This window comes from Crinia signifera, chromosome 11 (assembly GCF_055691185.1).
Source record: "Crinia signifera chromosome 11, ASM5569118v1, whole genome shotgun sequence".
NCBI classification, from domain to species: Eukaryota; Metazoa; Chordata; class Amphibia; order Anura; family Myobatrachidae; genus Crinia; species Crinia signifera.
This window is the reverse complement of record NC_139227.1, coordinates 4,016,303-4,038,290: the sequence shown is the minus strand read 5'-3', so window position 1 is coordinate 4,038,290 and position 21,988 is coordinate 4,016,303. Positions and strand designations below refer to the sequence as shown.

The following is a 21,988-nucleotide window of genomic DNA, read 5'->3' as shown; positions in this document are numbered from 1 at the left end:
ATCCTGCCACCGTCTCTCCCGAAGTAATGGCGGTGGCAGGGGAGCTCCGACGTGTGAAGGTGAGGAGAAGGGGTGGGGGGGAGGGAGCGGCCTAATGGGGGTCGCTGGTGAGGTGATGCGACAGTGGTGCACACCTGCTGGCACCACTGGAACACACCTGTAGATTTGTGGCAAGCCCGGAAAATTTCCAGGACTGCCACTGAAGGGATTAAAGTACAAATGTAATTTCTCTTTCGTCCATCCTGGTGACAGCTAACCTTGGGATGTAGGAGGGTCCGCAGGAGCAAGGCACCTATGCCGACTGATTTTGAGAGCAGGCTCCTCCCTTCTGCAACTTCTGCATCCCAGGATACTTCAGTTTGTTTTAGGTGCCCACAGGATTGGGTGCTGTGCTGACCGGCTGCAGCCGTTTCTTTTTTGCTTTTTTTCCTGGAGTAGAGGATCTAGGGTTTTTTATTTTTAAAATTTCACTAGTTTTTTTCCAGTGTTACTTCTTTTAGAAGAGCTGAGAGCGCAGCAGAGGCTGACAGTAGCGTGTCCTGTCAGCTCTCTGTGTGCAGAGGGACTGCACACAGTCCCTCTTTGAAGAGTTTATAGGCTAAAATCCCTATGGGGAGGTGAAGCCTATTATAGGAAGTCCAGTGCTGCTGGACGCTTCCAAGTGATCCCATGAAGAAGGGAGGCACTGGAGGTGAGCAGAAACACTGGTGGGAGCGGCTAAAGGGGGAAATGGCACCATTAGGCTTCCTTCCCCGCTGAAGCAGAGACTTGGTCTCTTCCTGCTGGCGCCATTTCTCTCCAGGCCGCGGAGCTGAAGCAAGGCTTTCATTAAAGTGCAGAGGAAAGTTTCTCCTTGGGCAGCGCTTTCCCCGCTGATCACAGAGGATCACTGGCAGCAAAGCAGACAGATAAGTACACTGAGTATATTGTTCTGTGCAATTGCCTGACATTGTGCACTGTGGTTATTTCAGGACTGAAGGGTGTAGTGCTGCTGCTGTGGGGGAGGGAGCGACTGCCTTGTTAGTCAACTGCAAGTTTTGTTGTGTAAAATTAACATGTGAACAGATGGATCAGGGGGGGATTTGTGCCCCTTATGTGAGTCTGAGCCCAGTGGAACGCAAGCCCAGAGGTCTGAGCAGTCTGAACCTGTGTGGGCAGCTGCGTTGGGGAGGTCTAGGAGTGCCTTGGTGAAGGCTTTGAATAGGCAGAGAGATGACCTAGTTAAGTCTCCTGGCCCTCGTTCATCCTCCCAAACTTTGGTGGGCTCCGTTACCCCATCTCAGGGGGACCCAGTAATGTTGCAGGACACTGCACAGAGCGTTCAAAAAATGAATGCGTTTAGGAGAATTACTCTCAGAGGATCTGGCAAATTGTTCCATAGACACCCATTATCTACACCTCCCCTGTTGAAATTAGATTCTGATGAGGAGGGTGTGTGTGCAGAGGATGCCTTTTGGGACCAGAAAGAAGAAGTTCAAGCTTCGGTCCGTGGCATTGAGGATTTGATCCTTGTGGTTAAGCAGACCTTAAACTTGTCAGAGGAGGATAGAGTGCCTGCACATTGTGTTTCTAAGAGAGTTCACAGTGATACTGTGACGTTCCCCTCTGATGAGGGCATGGTTTCCTTGCTGGGAGAGGCATGGAAATCCCCTGACAAGAAGCTCCTTATGTATAAAAGGTTTGCTAACATGTACCCGATGCCGGAGGAACATGTTAAATTATGGGAGAAAATCCCTTTAGTAGATGTGCCTGTGGCCAGGTTGTCTAAAGCCACGGCATTAACTGTTCAAGGTGGTGTGGCCTTTAAAGATCCAGTGGACAAAATAGTTGAAGGATGTGTTAAGGCGGTAAGCAGGGCCAGACTGGGACCAAAAATTGGCCCTGGCATTTTGAACAAACAGGCCCACCTGCAGTAGCCGGGACCTTGCGCGGCAAAGCCGCGCAGTGAAAGGGGGGAGTGGCTTCACAAATAGGTGGCATTACACATTATGTAACACACCGTAATGCCCATTACAGAATATGACAATACATTATGCCCATTACACATTGCTGGCTGGAGGCTGGGTGCAAATTTACCTTGTGGTCTGTGCAGTGAATTCTTCACTGTGAGGAATGCTACTAGTGAGGAATAACTATTTGTTTTTTATTTTTATGATTATGACCCACCCCCCTTTTTTGTCCATTAGTAGATATCGCCCCCAATCCCCACCCCCCCCCACCCAACTGTGTCCATTATTAATGTACATATGTACTGTATGACCCGGGCTGGACTCGCAGCAGGATGTCAATGCAGTAAGTCTTGAGGTTTTTTAGGTGGGCAGAGGTGAACATTCCTGCTCCGTCGGCTGTGTTTATTCCGGGGAACCGGAATATAGAAGCGGATCTCCTCAGCAGGGCAGAGCTACTGGAGGGAGTGGGAGATGGTGTCTCCCAGACGTAGACTTGATGGCATCCAGGAACAACTGTCAGGTTCCCAGGTTCTGCTCTCGGACCAGGGATCCGACCATTTGGGCAGTGGATGCCATGACAGTTCCATGGCATTTCAATCTTGCCTACATGTTTCCTCCATTCCCCATGATTCCACGGGTACTGAAGAGAGTGAGGTTCCAGAGGGTACAAACCATTGTGATTGCACCGGACTGGCCCAGGAGGTCGTGGTATTTAGATATACTGCGGTTGTAGACGGACTCTTGGCGTCTTCCTCTTTGGCCGGGCTTACTAAAACAAGGACCATTTCTACACCTGCTCCTAGCTCGGCTCAATTTGAAGGCCTGGCTTATGAAACCTCCCTATTAAGGAAGAAGGGGTTTTCTGAAGCGGTTATCCAGACTATGCTCAGGGCTCGCAAGCCTGTGTTAGCTGCAAATTACCCTCGGGTCTGGAGGATCTATATCAGGTGGTGTGAGCGTCAGGGGATACACACCTCTAGGTTCAAGGTATCAGAACTGTAAGTCTGAGCGTACCCTCCCAAAGGACCGGCTCGTGAACGTCTCATGGATACTTCTGCATTGGTAAATAAATTACTCTCAGTTCCTAAACTGGATGCTGATGCATGGCTATTCACTATTGACATGCGGTTAGGAATTTTTTGACTGGTAATGGCACATAGAAAGGTCCTATGATTGAGTTGGTAATTTATTTGCTTCATCTAACCCTTACTAAGATTGTTTTCCTATATAATGACATAGAAACATAGAATTTGACGGCAGATAAGAACCACTTGGCCCATCTAGTCTGCCCCTTTTTTAAACATGTTACCTCAAACCATATTTGATCCTTATTTTGTAAGGATATCAATATGCCTATCCCAAGCATGTTTAAATTGTACTACTGTATTTGCGTCTACCACCTCTGATGGTAGGCTATTCCACTTATCTACTACTCTTTCTGTGAAGTAATTCTTCGTCAAATTTCCCCTGAATCTTCCTCTCTCTCTAGTGTCAGTGCGTGTCCTCGTGTTCTGTTGCTCCTCTTCCTGTGAGGTATGTCTCCCACCTGCACCTTCCTCCCCCTAGTGTCAGTGTATGTCCTTGTGTTCTGTTGCTCCTCTTCCTGTGAAGAATGTCTCCCACCTGTACCTTGGTATAACCCTTGGTATACGTGAAAGTTTCTATCATGTCCCCCCTTTCCCTTCTCTGGTCTAAAGTATACATATTAAGGTATTTTAGTCTTTCCTAGTACATTTTGTGATGTAGGCCATGCACCATTTTAGTTGCCCTTCTTTGTACAGTCTCTAATGTATTTATATCCTTCTGGAGATATGGCCTCCAGAACTGAACACAATACTCTAGGTGAGGTCGTACCAATGACCTATACAGTGGCATTATTACTTCTTTTTTTCTACTGCTGATACCTCTCCCTATGCAACCAAGCATCTGACTTGCCTTCTTCATCGCTTTGTTACATTGCTTACCTGCTTTTAAGTCCCCTGAAATAGTGACACCTAGATCCCTCTCTTCCTCAGTAGTTTCCATTTTAGTGCCATTTATACTATATTTAGTCTTTGGATTTTTGAGACCCAAGTGCATGATTTTGCATTTTTTGGCATTAAACTGTAGTTGCCATGCTCTTGATCATTCCTCTAATCTACCTAGATCCTCAATCATTTGTTTTACCCCTCCTGGTGTGTCTACCCTGTTGCATACCTTTGTGTCATCTGCAAAAAGGCACATTTTACCCTCAATTCCATTTGCAATATCACCAACAAAGATATTAAAAAGCACCGGTCCAAGTACAGGTCCCTGGGGTACTCCACTTGTAACCTTTGACTGTACTCAGTTTACTACAACTCTCCGTTTTCTGTCCTGCAACCACGCTCTTATCCATTCAACTATCTTAGAATCCAATCCCAAGCTTTCAAGTTTATTTAACAGTCTGCTATGTGGGACAGTGTCAAAAGCTTTACTAAAGTCTAGATAAGCTACATCTACAGCCCCACCTTGATCTATTACTTTAGTCACCCAGTCAAAAAAGTCAATAAGATTTGTTTGATATGATCTTCCCCCAGTAAACCCATGCTGTTTTGGATCCTGTATTGCTGGTTTTGAGATATTCTACAACTCTTTGTTTTAAGAGCGTTTCCATCAATTTCCCTACGACTGATGTAAGGCTCACTGGTCGATAGTTGCTTACCTCTTCCTTGCTTCCACTTGTGTGCAGTGGGACTACATTCGCTGTTTTCCAGTCCTCTGGGATTACTCCAGTAGCTAGTGACTGGTTGAATAATTCTGTTATTGGTTTTACCAGCTCCCCTTTAAGCTCTTTTAGTATCCTTGGATGTATCCCATCTGGCCCCATTGATTTCAGTTTTGAGAGTTCTGTGAGGACTTTCTCCTCTGTAAATGTACTTGTCTCTCCCTCAGTTTTCTGACTATACTTGCAACTTAACTGTGGCCCCTTCCTCTCTCTTTCAGCAGTGAATACTGAGCAGAAATAATTATTAATATTATCTGCTATTACATTGTCCCCCTCAAGAAAACTTCCACTCTGTCTTTAGTCTAATTATTCCACTTTTTGTTTTTCTCCTTTCACTTACATACCTAAAAAAAGTTTTCCCCCCTTTACCCACTGATTGGGCCATTTTCTCTTCAGCCTGTGCTTTTGCACATCTGATTACCTTCTTCGCCTCCTTCTGTCTAACAAGATACACCTCTTTGTCCTCATTCTTCTGCGTCTGCTTACATTTCTTAAAGGCCAACTTTTTTGTTTTCATAATACTTGCTACTTCTTTTGCAACCCACAATGGCTTCCTTTTTCTTGTGTTTTTCCTAACTCGTTTGACACAAAAGTTCTGTTGCTTTTAGAATTGCATTTTTAAATTTGTCCCACTTATCCTGCACTCCTTCCAAGTTCCTCCACTCTGCCAAAGAATCCCTTACAGAGTTTCCCATCTCTACAAAATCAGCCTACCTAAAATCTAACACCTTTGTTTTTGTGTGCGATGAGTCGGTCTCTGTCTTTATTTTGAACCATACTGCTTGATGGTCACTGGATCCCAGATTTTCACCCACATTTATGTCAGATATTCTGTCACCATTTGTAAGTATGTTTTAGAGGGGGAGGGGATTGGGGTGATACCGGTGCACAAGCCTAAACACGAATATAGATTCAGAATGTTTAAACAGTTATAGATCCACAATATTTTTAATGGGGTGCCTGAATATTAAGTTCAATGGCTAGTGGAGGTGCTCCCCTGAGAGTAAATGAACATGCAATTTTAGGGAAAGAAAAAGTACAAAGTTTCTTTCCCTAAAATTACCATTTGTAAGTATTAAGTCTAATATTGCGTCCTTACGAGTGGGCTCCCTCACCAATTGCTGGAGGGATGCTCCTTGCAAGGAATTCAGCATGTCCCTACTTCTGGTGGAACTTGCAACAGGCGTCTCCCAGTTTACATCAGGTAGATTAAAGTCTCCCATGATTATCACCTCTCCTTTTAATAATGACAAATGGGTTTTGCAATGGGGCAGCGGTTTCCCCCTCATATGCAAACGTTTTCATGTTTCAAGCTGAGGAGAAAGTCTTTTTCGCGGATCTCAATGTGGCGGATAGGATTCTTTTTCATACACATTGATGACCTGCTGTTGTCCTGGAAGGGTCCTGCTAACTATTATTGACCTTCACAATAGTGGCTTATGAATTTAGTTATGTGAGGATTAATTTTTTGGGATATATGTCTATGAGGATCTTTTGAGTACTAGTCTGTTTTCTAAGCAAACAGCAAAAAGTTCTGGCATTTTTCAAGTTCTCACCCTAAGGATTCTATGTTGCTGGTTGCCACGTGACATTCTTCTATAACATTGCTCCCAATCTAAGATAGACAAGGGGTGTATTTTGGAAATATCCTACTGACAGATTGCCCAACAAAAGCCTACGTGTAGTTTGAATTCATGTGTGGGTGTCACCAAACACTCGTGCATATGGAAAAGATTATTGTTTTTATTCAAAACTCCCCCAAATAAATAATAAAAAAACAAATCAAGGTCCCAAACCAAAATGAACGAAAGAAAATCATGTATTCTCTTCGCCTGACTGGAGGGACTTCATGTGACTTCTCATTTGGAGGCCAATCAAGGAGCACCATTTTTACATATTAGAAGCACTGCACGGATCTGGCTGATCCTTGCACGCATCAAACATGGCAGCTTAGTAAATTGACTGAATTTTTATTTTACAAAACCAATCTGGACCTTTATTTTGATATAAAAATAGTTAGCCAAAGCAACAAGGCGTGCTGCATTCAAGTATGTACTGTAGGTATATTTAGTAACATGCAGTGCTGAGGAGAATGTTTCAGCTTTCAGTCCTAAGCTTAGCTTGCTAAAAATAAAGTAGCATTGATGTGCAGGAAAGCACAGTTGTTCTTGTCCATCTTACGGTAGAAAAAAAAAAAAGGTCAAGTCCAAACCATGACAACTATTTATTTTTTAGTCAGTACTTTGTTTAGTAACCATGATTGTCCACATACTAGATTGTAGGGTCCTACCACTGGCCCCTGAAATAACAAAGTTGTATGTATTACACCTTTACAATACTCATGACCAGCGGCCAAATTACCAAAATGTATCTAATCATGATTGCACTTAGTAGGATATAACATACTATAACAATTCACACCAACATTTTTGTATTAAAAATTCTATAGAAAAAAAACAAACAAAAAACGGTTTCAGAAGTTCTATTCAGGTCTCTTACATATAACCCACAATTTCAAAAAACTACAAAATCTCAAAAAAATAAGTCAATTCTTATCATGAAGGCCAACACCTAAGGAATATGTTCCTGGTTTAATACAGATATGGTAAGCCAAAAAAGCCTGTACCTGCAGGTTTAGCATGGTCATGGAGTTATATTGCTTTCGCACAAAATGGTGTCACTGCCAATTCACAGGTAGGTATTCTCAGTGCAACGGAATGTCTGAGCAGTTATGTGACACACTCATCCAGCTCAGTACCCACCACCCTGCTGGGTTCCATTCATCTTCCAGCCTCCTCACATCCATCTTATTCAGTATAAATGTTCTGCACCCACAAACCTTCCACCTAACAGCCAAACCCATCATACTCCATCTAATGCTCAGTCCATACTACCCTCTCCCTAACGCCACCCTCAGTCTGGAGCCAGACCAATCATCTCCCAAGTCAGCTTTCTAAATATATACCCAGGTCTCCATTTAACACCACCCTACATCCTACTCTCTCCCTTACATTCCAATCAGACTCCAATGTGTACCATTACCTCATGTTTGTCATATACCATTTCCATTATCAGGCCCATTGCCCAATCAAAACTCACATACCATCAGACCCCACATAATGTTACCATATTCTTAGACATGTTGACACTCAATGCTTTTCTTATCAACTATTTCCTTTTTCAATCAATATTTACATACATATATTGTAAGTCTATGTGGGCACTGACTAGGGTTGAGGACTGACTAGGTTGTGGGTAAACTGAGTGACCTCTATGGTGAGGGGAACAAAAGCTGTATGGGTGTGAAATGACAGATATAAATTGGGTTGGACAAAATGGCATGAATAGGGGAACACAGTGACACAGATAAGAGAGGACAGAGTGCAAAGATGGAGGAACACAGACTGCAGGTGTGCATTCCAGTGGGCACATAAATCTGTGAATTGGCAGCTCCACCATTTTGTGAGTGACATTAATCTCACTCCATGAGAGTGACAAATCTGCAGTCACCCTCGGGGTTTCACGTACTGTGCAAGAAATTGGGTCAAAATATCCAAACAGATCATCATCATCATCAGGACCACTTCAAAGAAGTATAAAACATCAAGCATCCAGGCAGCCATCCACCAAAGTGCCGATCCAGGCCAGTTTAAATACCCAGATCCATAGAGAGGTTTACACCCCCGGAAGTGACATCAGATCAAGCAGCACAAAGTAAACAGATAAAAAAACAACTACAAATCCTACTTATATGGCTATAATGAGAAAGCGATTCTTTAGAGCAATAATGGTAAACATAAGCATTACCAATATCGTCACTCACTCATAGGTAACAGACAAAGGCCCTCATTCTGGTTGACTGGCAAAGCAGCGTCTTTTTTGCCAGGATAAATGCAGCAATGTACAGAAACATTCTGGATGAAATACTGTTCCAGTGCGCTCGACTTCAGACTGGGGTGACCGTTCATCTTTCAGCAGGACAATGACCCTAAGCACACAGCTAAGATATGAACAGTGCAGGTTGTAGTGATATCCAGGCTTGAGCACAGGTGACTTAATTAGTACCTGAGTGATTCTGATTAAACCATCTGTGCTAAAGCCTGGATATCACTAAAACCTGCACTGTTGGTGTGCCTTGAGGACCGTGGTTGGGAATGCCTGCTGTAATTGCTGCCAACAGTTCATAAACAAAGTATCGAGTAAAGGCTGTGAATACGTGATTTCTTAGTTTTTTATTTTGTATAAATTTTCAAAAATCTCAAAATCTTTTCTGGATGTTGTCATTATGGGGTAATGTGAATGTGTGTACAATTTTGAGAGAGAAATCAATTTATTCCATTTTGAAATAAGGCTGTAACATAACAAAATGTGGGAAAAAATGTGGGAAAAAATGAAGCGCTGTGAATACTTTTCAGGTGCACGGTACATTTCATCATTTCATATAGTATTTAATTTTAAACTTAGGATCTGTATAAGGATGTTTAATGTTGTAACTGCATGTCACATAACCGCTCTACTCAACATGTTCAGGGGACGGTTTACCTAGATCTGATATATCGGATTTCATTATTAGGCATATTTCTGTCCCTTGAATAACTGCGTTTTTAAGCAGGTGTGGCTGTTGAATGATAGGCCAAATTTGTTTAACTGCATGTCTCCTGTAAAGACTACCTGTATAGCAGGGGTAGGGAACCTCAGGCCGGATACGGCCCCCGTAGCCGGTCTGAGTGGCCCTCCCACCCGGCCAGTGGCTTAGCCGGGAGTCAAGTCGAGAGGTCAGTAGTTCTCGCGAGATTCCTCATAATTCCTCATAATCAACAGCAGCCGGAGACTGTCAGTCCTATTCAGCTGCAGCCGCCGGAGCGTGGGACGGCTGCAGCAGGACAATTTGTAAGAGACATTTTTACATATTGCCCCGAAGGATTTTTCCCCCATACAAACAGTCATTGGCACAAAAAGGTTCGCTACCCCTGCTGTATAGTGAAATGGGGATTGGTACTCAATCCTGATGATCGGAATCCCGGCGTTCAAAATCCAGATGCTGGAATCCCGACCCCCGAAATCCCGACAAGGGGGGGATGTGGATCGCCCCACCTTGCGGGCTCACTGCGTTAGCCACGCAGCGGGGCCAGGTGCCTCGCTACGCTCGGCACACTAATTTATTCTCCCTCTATGGGTGTCCACGACACCCATAGAGGGAGAAAGTGTCGGGATCCGACCGCCGGGATTGTAACTGCATCCCGTGAAATGCCAACACTCTTTAGTTTCCTATAAAAGTTCACAATTGCATCCCCTTTGAAAAATGTCTGGCCTAATTGTATAATTGTATCTACTGAATCAAAAAAAAAAAAAAATCCATACACACAAAATCTGGGGATGGGAGAGGCACGGACACTTTCACTCATTACATGCATTTCTTACCATCATCCAAAGTAATGTCCTGCAAGCCAATTGTCTGGAAATTCAGCTCACCGTCCTCAGGCTCAGGTTTAACAGATAAAGATGAATCATCAGGATGGAATGGAGAAGAGTCCTGAATTTGATGGCGCCCATGAGTGACAGTGGAGGGAAGGTTACCCTGTCCAGGACTCTGAGTTTGAGGAGACAGATGTCCAGAATGAGCCATGGAGTTGGGAGATGGTGATGGAGTTTGTGTATTGGATGTGGGGGACTGGTAAGGCATTAGTTGCAACTGAGGAGAAGATGGACTGGGCAGTGGTGAATGGGATAATGGATGAGGTGCAGCCTTGGTAGGAGAGGAGGTAGGGTCCGGCTTTGAAAGGTGATAGGAGACTGATGGAAGCTGAAGTGGTTGATGCCCAACAGACGGACTTGAAGTTGATGGGATGGAACTTTGCCCAGTGTTTGAACAATGGTAGCCAATCTGCTGGAGATGTGATGAATGCACAGCATGGACCAATGGATCAATGATGGTAGGAGATGAGGATGCTGTGCCTGTGCTGGCAGTAGGGTACTGTATCATTGCCAAGGACTGATGGCCAAGGCTAACCAAGTGAGGAATACCGGCTTCTTGCTGAAAAGACAGTGGTTCATAGCCCTGAGCAGAGGCTGAATTCAGAGGAAGACTTGACTGTCCATTATACATTACATTAGACTGCATAGATGCGTAGGAAGACCTGGTAGCAGATGATACATGATATGACTGCTGTAATGCTGGAGGGAGGCACTCCGCTCTCCCATTCCTACCTTGTGACAGATTGTGAAGTCCTTGGTTCAGGGATGAGTAGGCAGGTTGAGTAGGGCATCCAAGACCCCGATCTAAAGAGGACATGAGATTGCCAAGGTTTGGTCTTTGATCAGGAGGAGGTCTGTGGGAGAGCAAGGGTTGTTGACCAGAAGCACTAACTACATGAGGCACGGAGACTACAGAAGTTTCTGGAAGATCCTCCTCTTCTGTGTGTTCTCTTTTCAGTAACACTGTTAAAAAAAAAAATAATAATCACAATGATGTGTAATGTCATATACAATATACTACGATTTCATTACTTAATAAGACAAATAAACCAGCTGGAACAGAGCCATTTAAGTGGCACAGTAAAATGCTATTTGAAGCTGTTAAGTCCTGGGATACTAGAGGAAAAGCACCGGGCCCTTGCCTAAATTTGGTCTATGGGTCTAGGGATATACGGTTCTGTCCCTTCCCCAATACCTAGTATTTAGATTTTAGTGCCAAAGGGGTGAAAACCAGTTGTATGTAATCAGCATTAATGTAGGCTTATGCATCTAGCTTCATTACGAATACATTAAAAATAAGAGTGTGAAAAAGAGAACAGGACACCGGAATACAATTGTAGTAACAGAAATCTGAATGAACCTGAGGTAGATAAGAAAAACATTTTCAAAAAGGTCACTTCTAGAGATAATCAATCAATCACCCCTCTATTGATTGTGAAGGAGATGTGTGGAAAATCAGAAAAACTGTCAAATATAAAACATTATTATGATAGGAAGGCCTACTCTTCCAGTGCATGAAAAAAATATACGTTAAAACATTTGGTACTTGTGTATTAGCCGGGCGCCCAATTAGCATACGTACGCAGGCATAGGCTAGCTACACTGTCAGTGTAGGCCAAGAGCTGCCTAGCGTAGTTAGCGCAGTGACTCTGCGGCAGCCCGGGTCTGTCCCCGGCATCCATGCCAAGTCTAGTGAGCGCATCTCACACAGCGCCGGTAACTGCCAGATCCCCTGCACTGGCAGACGGAGAGGGGATCATGCGGGCGCTGGCTGGGAGGCGCTCCAGTTGTCTGTGACGCAGGTGTGTCTCAGTAATTATTAGCACGTGCACCTCATGCATAAAGGGGGTATGCGGGCGCAAGTGCGTCCTATGTACAATAAAGGAGGCATTTTCAAACCCCCACTATCCACGGCAGTGTGGCGAGTGCAGCGAGGCCCGCGTTACACGTCCTCCCGACCTGTTCATACCCTCACTATCCACGCCGGCGTGGAGTTGATTTTATAAAGTGTGTCGAGAGAATCGTGCCACCGAGCTTAAAGCGTGGCACGGAACACACGCCACGCTTCGGGCACTTTATAGAATCAACTCCACACCGACGTGGATAGTGGGGGAATGAACAGGTCAGGAGGATGTTTAGCGCGTCCGCTCGCCACGCTTCGGGCTGGTGTGCATAGTGGGGGTATGAACAGGTCAGGAGGGCTGGTGTGGATAGTGGAGGTGTTTCAGGAACACATTCACACCTGCCATATCATACATCTGAGACAGAAATGACATGTGTTAACTGGATTTTAGTTAATAATAAAAGAGAAAAGATCACAGCGGGAACACTACGCTGATTCTGACAGACGCTGCCTACGCGGCCGCGGGAACACTACGCTGATTCTGACAGTCACTGCCTACGCGGCCGCGGGAACACTACGCTGATTCTGACAGACGCTGCCTACGCGGCCGCGGGAACACTACGCTGATTCTGACACTCGCTGCCTACGCGGCCGCGGGAAAACTACGCTACTTCTGACTGACTGCGCTGGCCACGGGAATACTACGCTGATTCTGACAGATGCTGCCTACGCGGCCGCGGGAACACTACGCTGATTCTGACAGTCGCTGCCTACGCGGCCGCGGGAACACTACGCTGATTCTGACAGACGCTGCCTACGCGGCCGCTGGAACACTACGCTGATTCTGACAGGGCCGCTAGCGGGAAAACTACGCTACTTCTGACTGACTGCGCTGGCCACGGGAACACTACGCTGATTCTGACAGATGCTGCCTACGCGGCCGCGGGAACACTACGCTGATTCTGACAGGCGCTGCCTACGCGGCCGCGGGAACACTACGCTGATTCTGACAGACGCTGCCTACGCGGCCGCTGGAACACTACGCTGATTCTGACAGGGCCGCTAGCGGGAAAACTACGCTACTTCTGACTGACTGCGCTGGCCACGGGAATACTACGCTGATTCTGACAGATGCTGCCTACGCGGCCGCGGGAACACTACGCTGATTCTGACAGGCGCTGCCTACGCGGCCGCGGGAACACTACGCTGATTCTGACAGGCGCTGCCTACGCGGCCGCGGGAACGCTACGCTGATTCTGACAGGCGCTGCCTACGCGGCCGCGGGAACACTACGCTGATTCTGACAGGGCCGCTAGTGGGAAAACTACGCTACTTCTGACTGACTGCGCTGGCCACGGGAATACTACGCTGATTCTAACAGCGCTTCTACTCTAACTACATACCGGACGCCCGGCTAATATAATCAGTCTTTCCCACCACTGTAGGGGTGTTTTGGAGCAGTGATCGAGAGGAACGGATGCCGGCCAGGTTACTATGGTTACCCGTCGGCGACTAGCAGGGAAGCTGGACCGGAACTGCGTGTGACTAGCTCCGGCTTCACCTCACTGCGGCGTTCACAGCGTGTGGTGGAGGGAGTCCATCACTAGGCATTAAAGGTAAGCTGATGTACATGTTGCTTGTTCTCTCACCTTGACAAACAAAAGGGCATGCGTGGCCCCAAAACACACACACACACACACACACACACACACACTCTTACACATATACCGATTCCAGACTCCATGAACACGGCTTTATTTATTTTTGATAACTGCAGAACAGTGACTTAAACATAGGCCAACTAGGTCGACATGGGGTTAGGTCAACAGGGTCATTAGGTCGACACAAGCATTAGGTTGACATGGGGAAGGTTAACAGTCAACAGGGACACCAAAATGTAGCACCGAGTCCGCTCGCCATGCTTCGGGAACTATTTCCTTCTCCCTCCACGTCCTAGTGGATGGTAGGGCAAGAAATACCGCCTGTTGGCACGTCGGCTCAAAAAAAAAAAAAGTGAAAAACCCCATGTCAACCTTCCTATGTCGACCTAATGTTTGTGTTAACCTAATAACCCTGTCGACTTAACCCCATGTTGACCTTCAGTCATGTCGACCTAGTGACCGTATCCCTAACACAGTATTATGTGCACAGATTGGTAAATGGAGAGGTGCCCTTTTCACCTTACAAAGAGGTATGTGACAGGGAACCAATGGAGGCGCTTTGAGGTGTCAAACCGGAGAAACAGAAAAAAGGGGAATAAGCAGCGCTAAAATGAGAACTCAGATACCGTTGGATTGACTTCACATTAGCAAAATCGGTACTTATGTAGTATCTGGGCTGCCGATTTTTTGATTGTATGCCTTAAGTTAAGGCATACAATCAGATGCGATGCGATGACCCGATTTTTCCATAGGATTCAATGTTAAAATGGACTGAGTCCATTTTAACATGGAATTCAATGGGAAAAAGGGGTCCTTTTCATACCCCTACTATCCAAGTGGGCATGGAGTTGGATATAAACCTGTGGCGAGCGTAGCGAGCCACCGAGCCCGAAGCGTGGCGAGCGAAGCGAGCCCCGCGAGGGGACGGTATTCTGTGTCCCCTCGCGGGGCTCGCTACGCTCGCCACGCTTCGGGCTCGGTGGCTCGCTACGCTCGCCACAGGTTTATATCCAACTCCATGCCCACTTGGATAGTAGGGGTATGAAAAGGACCCCTTTTTCCCATTGAATTCCATGTTAAAATGGACTCAGTCCATTTTAACATTGAATCCTATGGAAAAATCGGGTCCATCGCATCGCATCGCATCGCATGCGATTTGGTCGGGTGCGATGCGATGCGATGGACCCGATTTCAAAATCGGCAGCCCAGTTACTACATAAGTACCGCAAAATCAATAGAATAATTTAATGTAGAGGGAAATAACATAAAAAATAATTAATTAAAAAGAAATAAAACAATCACAGATATACTAAGATATTCGCTTTATAGCTCTGTCCTCACTGTCCGTTCCTATATACACCTGGATGAATACGGATCATATATAATTCTTTATCCTTTGAATCTCCAAAATCAGATCATGTGAGTTACCCTCCCAGTTAGGTCATGTGATACATTAACATCCTAAACTTCCTCTGTGATCACGTGACCATAAGCTTATTTTTATTTTTCTTTATTGTTTTCCTATATCCTTATGATCGGGACTATATACCTTGCTCACCGGATCCCCCGTCCTATTACTTCCTCCTCCTTAAAACTGTTTTTTTATGTCTTTTCATATTTAAACTGGAACATTGAATGAAAGTAGAAGAGTTTAAAGTTGGACATTTCCCCAAACCATTGGAACTGAACTAGAAGATTAAATGTGTATTATACAGCGCTGCCAGGAGATCATTGACAAGAGCAGCCAGTGTATCATGAACATAATACTCACACATGCCAAAGCTTCCAAACAAAGCACAGAAACGGTACTACTGACTTGGATCCTACAACATCCATCTAATCCTAACCTAAGCTGCCTTGGCAGTATATGAACCAAATGCAATGATACTCTGCAGTGCCAAATATCATCCAAACCCAAAACATTCCATTACACAAGTGAAAAAATCTCATCCAATAGTGTAAAAGCCTGCTCCGTATTTGTAGACAGTAGTATGGTTTGATTATCTGAACCAGACATTAAGGGGGGTATTCAATGCATGGCCATGACTGTCCTCCCCCCTCCGTCGGTGCCGGGCAGGGGGGAAAGACGCTTAGTGTATATGCACTGAGCAGCTTTCCCTGCAGCGGTGATTATCATCGCTGTCCATACACACTGGGCATAGTCGCCCAGTGTGTATGGACTGCTGTCCGATACGGCTAGCCCGCGGTGCATCGGTCCCCGTGGTGTGGAGACGGATATTCTGGCCCGGCAGTGCATATAAACAATAAGGAAATTCATGTTCTATTATTTAACAGTTAACATCATGATCAAATATTTGATCGAAACATAAAAATGCTTTACGTTATTCAATGCTTCAATGTTGGCTTTTATTTGAAAATAACATTCATGCCAGTTATAGTAATCATTGTAAACACATAGATTATAGGGATCACAACACTAACAAACAGCATGGACTAAAAAGAGAAAGGAACTCTGTTAACCAGCATCACTGCACAGCTAATGATGTGGCGTCATGGCTGAGACAAGGAGGGACAGCAAAAGAACATGAACCAAAAGCTGCAGTCAGCTGTTGTCAGACAAGCCTTTGCCTTATTCATTATTTATAATAACCTCCATCCCAGCTACTTTAATGCTGCATGGCACGCTTGTGATGAACTGCCAACTTGTAGTAGAAATGAGTAACTGGAGCTTCAGTGCCGTATATACTGTTTGATGTATGGACTTAGACACTCAATGAGCGGCAGCAGCTGCTGCAGCCAATGAAGCCGCGGAGATCACCAACGAATGACCTAAATGTTAACTATGACCACCGGTAGCTACGGCAGTATAACTCAGTACACCCAGTAGCTGGACTGTGAAGGCACTCAGACTCCAGCTGAAACATTCTAAGGGGGAGATTGCTTAAAACTTAGAGAAAGTGGAGAGAGATAAAGAACTCAGCCAATTTGCAGGCTCGCTACTTTATCTCTCTACCTGCTTTGCTATATCTCCCCTAAATTGACCAAAAGCTTCATAAAAGTTTAAATCTCATTTCTATGAAAATTTGGGAACAGTAATGCAGCCATCGCCAATCTAAACAATAAAATAATTCTGACGATGATGCCAGTGAGCAAGATCTGTGGCCCAATATAAATATCCCAAAATAAAAGTTATGCTGCCATTTTGGTTTTCTGTCCAATTAAATACTAATGATAGTGGTGGTGGTTTAATCCGTTTGCCCATGCGTACACATTAAGGCAATGAGCAAGCTACATCTATGTGTAAGCTACATCTGTATGTGTTTTCCCAGATGTTAAAGGGGCCGATATCTGAGATTTTTGTCAGCTGCCTCTCGCAGATATAAAAACGAGTGCTGTCTTTAAGGAATAATTGGAGAGCCCCGAGGGATGAATTAGCCACCGTGACTTCCTGATTGAATCGCCCCTAAGTATACCCCTAATTTATTTTCAAATCCAATAAATACTGTCTTGTGAATAAATGGTCTGATTCGGAGTTGATCGCAAGAGCAAAATCGTTCTCAAATGTGCAAACCATGCGCACGGCAGGTGGGGCAGATGTAACATATGCAGAGAGTTATGCTGGGTACACATCTAAAGATGTATTTGTCCAGTGTGAACAAAAATCTGGCAATGTATGGGAGCAAATTACATTCAATCATTTGCTCCTAAATGCTGAAAAATGCACAAAAACTATCATTTGTCTGAATAACCATCGTCTGTTTACCAGTGTTTTGGAACAAATAATAAATTGTAATTTTCTGTAATACTGTACATTGCTACATTTTTGTTCCAACAAAAGATTAGACAGGTGTGTGTGTGTGTGTGTGTGTGTGTGTGTGTGTGTGTGTGTGTGTGTGTATATATATATATAATCTGTCTTGTGGGAACAAAAATCTGGCAATGTATGGAAGTGAAGGACAATCAACCATTTGCTACCAAATGCTGGAAAATGGACAATGGTCATTCACTCAAATTGGTTAAATCCCTTTGATGTAACAAATTTATAAAAAACTATTTTATCGATTTTCCAGCCTTTGAGAGCAAATGGTTTTCTATCATTTTCTCCCATATTTTGCAAGATTTTTTGTTCCCACCAGACATATTGGACAGATAAATCTGTAGGTTTCTACCCATCTTAAAGGCCCATACACACTAGACCAGTGGTAGCCAACTACGGTCCTCGAGAGCTACCAACAGTTCACATTTTCCAGACCACATAGCTGCTGCACAGGTGCACTCATTACTAGCTGAAACATTTTCAAAGATCCACAGGTGGAGCTAATTACTTCACTTGTGATTCTGTGAGGAGATCTGGAAAACGTGAACTGTTGGTAGCTCTCGAGGACTGTAGTTGGCTACCACAGAGCTAGACGATATTGGTCACAATATTGTTCAGAAAGGGCTTTCTGAACAATATTGCAAATAAAATTGTCCAGTGTGTACGCTGTGCATAGTTAACCATGCACGCTCCCGCGTAAAGTTAACGACCCCCCTTCCCATAACTCCCACTGTCATTTGCTCTCATCCATTACCAGGTTTTTGTTCCAATCAGCCCAATCTGACAATCGATCTGTAGATGTATGGGCCCCATTACATACAGTGTATGATGCTTTTTGAGCATAAAACTCTTTTTTGCATTTAGTAAAAATGCTTTGAAAAGAGTAAATAGGAGATGACCTTGTGTTTTTACAACAGCAAGGAATTTCGTTAATTATAAAAGATGAAATCGATGTAAATGGGGAGATGAGAATCTGTTGGATTGTAAAATGCAACGGGATGTTAATGTCAGCCCTCAGCCGATTAGCATGTTTATACTGAAAACTTTGGGGGGTACTCAATCCCAGGTCATTGCTGTTGATTCGTCCCGACAGCAGTGACCCTGGCCCGTTTCAGTTGTGCTGGACAGCATATCGGCAGGAGGGATTCAAGGTCACGCTTGGCGATTAGCGAAAAGGGGGCGTGTCTGCGTTAAGAGCCGTGGATTGTCAAGATTCGTCCATGACTGCGACAATTCACTGCCGTAATGGACAAACCGGGCCCGACAGCTTTCCAAGTCGGAACCATTCTGGCGATCTGCCTCTTCAATGCTGTCGGACAAGACATTTCCCCCGTCGGAAAAAGCGTTGGGGATTGAATACCCGCCTAATTCAGCAAGGGCTCTATCCCTTAACAATACAAGCCATTCGGGAACCAGATTCTGAGCAGTTTATTTAGTTTTGTATATAGCGCAGCAGATTCTGTTGCACTTTACAATTGGGAACAACAGTGACAAAACTGGGTAAAAACAGACGGACAGAGGTAGGAGGGCCCTGCTCACAAGCTTACAGTCTGTAGGGATAGGAATCTACAACATGACAGTCCTGATGGGATGCAATTAGATATGAATGCTACTGGAGGTTGGAGGAATGCTGTGGGGTTACAGAACATTATAAGGTTTCCTGAAGAGGTGCATTTTCAGGAACTTTTGAAAGTTTGGAGACTAAAACAAGAGTTATGTGCGTGGAAGTGCATTCCGAAGGGTGGTGCTACACAAAGGGAGTCCTGCAATTGTGAACGGGAGCTAGTAATGAGTGTGGATGAGAGACGCATTTCTTGTGCAGAGCGGAGAGGTCGGGTGGGGATATATTTTGTGATAAGCGAATCATATATGTTGGAGTAGTCCGGTTAATGGCTTTTTATGCAATTAGAAGTATTTTATATTGAATAAGGTAAAAATAGGCAACCAATGGAAGGACAGACAAAGCGGATCAGATACGTTAGTGTAAATCAGTGTAAAATCAAGCCGAATTGTTTTTTTAGATGCATGTACCATGATTTAGAGACAGACTGAATATGTGGAATAAAGGACAATTCAGAGTCAAGTATGACATCTCGACAGTCTACCCTACCTCACAAGCTGTCAACAGTTATGGAGATAATAACCAGTCGCTGCTGGTGGGAATAGAATTAATTCTGTTTTGGAAATGTTGAGTTTGAGGTGACAAGATGACATTTAAAATTAAAGGCATTCAAAGACCAGGAGAAATACTGATTTCAGTATTATTATCATACAGATGATACTGAAATATGAAAAAGTTTTAGTTTTCCAAGAGAGGAGGTATAGATTGAGAATAGCAGAGGAGCCAAGACTGAGCCTTGTGGTACGCCAACTGATAGGAATAAATGAGAAATGGCCTTTAGATTTAGCAGTGGCCAGATCATTAACTACTTTAGTCAATGCTGTGTAGGAAAGTCGGTTAAGTAGCTTGGAGAGGCATGGAAGCTTAGAGATGGGACGGTAGTTAGAGTTTGCATGCTTGAACAGAGAAGGAAAGATACCAGTAGAAAGAGGTTACAGGCTTGGTTAAGTTTGGGTTTAGCACAGAAGACAGAGCTTTACTGACTTGTACAGATGTACTATCAAGAGGAGAGGTAGGGGAGGAGGAGGAGGATGAGAAGAGCGTCGATACGTCATCCTCATTTGTGGTTTCAATTGAGCAGAAAGTGTCAAAGGGCTCAGGATAGGAAATGGCTGAGGAAGATTATCAATCTCGTCCTTGAAGTAGAAAGCAAGTTCTTGTGCAATGTTAGTAGCTGGTTGTGGCGGTGATTTAAATGCATTAAAAAGTCACTGATGGTTGGTGGCATGAGAAGAGATGAGTGATTGGAAATCTATTTGTTTGATTCCAGAGCATGAAGATAGGCATGGCAGGTCGTCTTAAATGTGAGGAAGTCACTCGGATTCAAAGATTTACGCCACTGTCCTTCTACACTATGTGGTCGTTTTTGTAGGTGTCCTGTTAATTTAGTGTGCCGTGGCTGGAATCTAAGCCTACGTGGATTGTGATGAGTAGATTTCCACAAGGGTTGGTTTTAGAGTCTGGTTCAGGTGGGATACAGCCGTCTCATTACAGGTAGAAATTGGTGAAAGTTGTTGATAATTGAAGCTCGCATGATTTCAGTTTTATAGAGTTTGGAGTCATGGAGGCGATTGGGAAGGTGATAAGGTTGTGATCTGAGAGAGGGAACAGAGTGTTAGTGAGTTCAGAAACAGAGCACAGCCTGGGGATTACAAGATCAAGGCAGCGGCCCTCCTTGTGAGTAGAGGGGTCAGACAAGGACAAGAGACCTGGTTAGAGAGAGGAGTTTGGAGGCATGAGGAGAAAGTGGACTGTCAATAGCGATATTATAAACACACATGTTAGTGGTGGAGCTGTCAGAAGATAAGTGAAGGATCCAGGCAGCAAAATCCTTCATAAGTTGTAGTTTGAGAAACACAGGAGGGTGATCAATAGCTGCAACATGCAGAGAGAATGGGGTGAAAACCCTGATAGAGTCAACTTCAAATGAAGTGAATATGAATGATGGAACCAGTAGAAGGACTGTGAATGTGCACAACTGGGACAGCAATATTCCAACAGCACCTCCTTTACTGTTACTGGGCCTGGTGTGTGTGTGTGTGTGTGTGTGTGTGTGTGTGAGTGTGAGTGTGAGTGTGAGTGTGAGTGAAGTGGAAACCACTGCAGGTGAGGTTGTGTCTCTGTAATAGCCAGCAGATTGAAGTTGCCAGAGATGAAGAGGTCGTGGACTGTGCTTCTGTTTGAAGTCTATCAAATGAAATAATATGAAGAAAACTTATAAATAATTAAATAAACACATTGAAAAATTAATTTGGATTCTCTCATCTCCCCCAACCCACACCCCAATCACATGGTGGGTTAATTTACGACCAGATCAATCATTATAGGAGGGTCATTATTTACTAGACCTAGTACTTGTTGTCCATATCCACCAACAGTGTGGCGATATAAGTTTCCCATGCCACAGAGAATTTGACAATTTTTCTATTCTTTACTTAGGCCGACTTTGACCCAGTCGATTCAAAATAAATGGAATAGTTTGCTTTTAAACCAGGGATGGGGAACCCGCTGTGGAATTACACATCCCAGCATGCACTGCAACAGTTATAGCATGGCTACATAGTAAAACTTTAACAAGGCATACTGGGATGTGTAGTTTCACAACAGCTGGGAGGGCTGAAGGTTCCCCATCCCTGATTTAAACAATGGAAATGTTGGGATGAGTGAGATATCCATTCATGAAGGATTGTTTTATGGGCCTCTGCACTTATAGCCAATAAAATATATGTCTACCACCTCTGCAGATGAGGATGAGAGTGTACCAAAAATTACCCAGTCCGATGTGAATGGAATATGATTGACTAGTTTGACTTGTAGCCAGAACTTCTGGACTATTGGGCAGAACCAAAAACTGTGGTACAAATCTGCTTAAGGTTCTCCACATCTGTAGCATGCGTGAGATTTGGAGCGACCCA

The 21,988-nt window shown here is 44.4% G+C and overlaps 1 protein-coding gene across 2 annotated transcripts in view; it reads right to left on the bottom strand.

The window, feature by feature from the left end:
- Positions 1-21,988, bottom strand: part of NFATC3 (nuclear factor of activated T cells 3) — an 85,068-nt gene that overhangs the window by 2,376 nt on the left and 60,704 nt on the right. The window contains exons 9-10 of one of the 2 annotated variants that reach the window (XM_083164574.1): positions 10,117-11,133; positions 3,094-6,994 (exon numbers count right to left, since the gene is read on the bottom strand). In XM_083164574.1, coding sequence (XP_083020700.1) covers positions 6,927-6,994; positions 10,117-11,133 — 1,085 coding nt within the window. In that variant the 3' untranslated portion in view covers positions 3,094-6,926. Of the gene's footprint in view, positions 1-3,093; positions 6,995-10,116; positions 11,134-21,988 lie in introns of those variants that run through there. The other variant, XM_083164573.1, reaches the window with a different exon arrangement.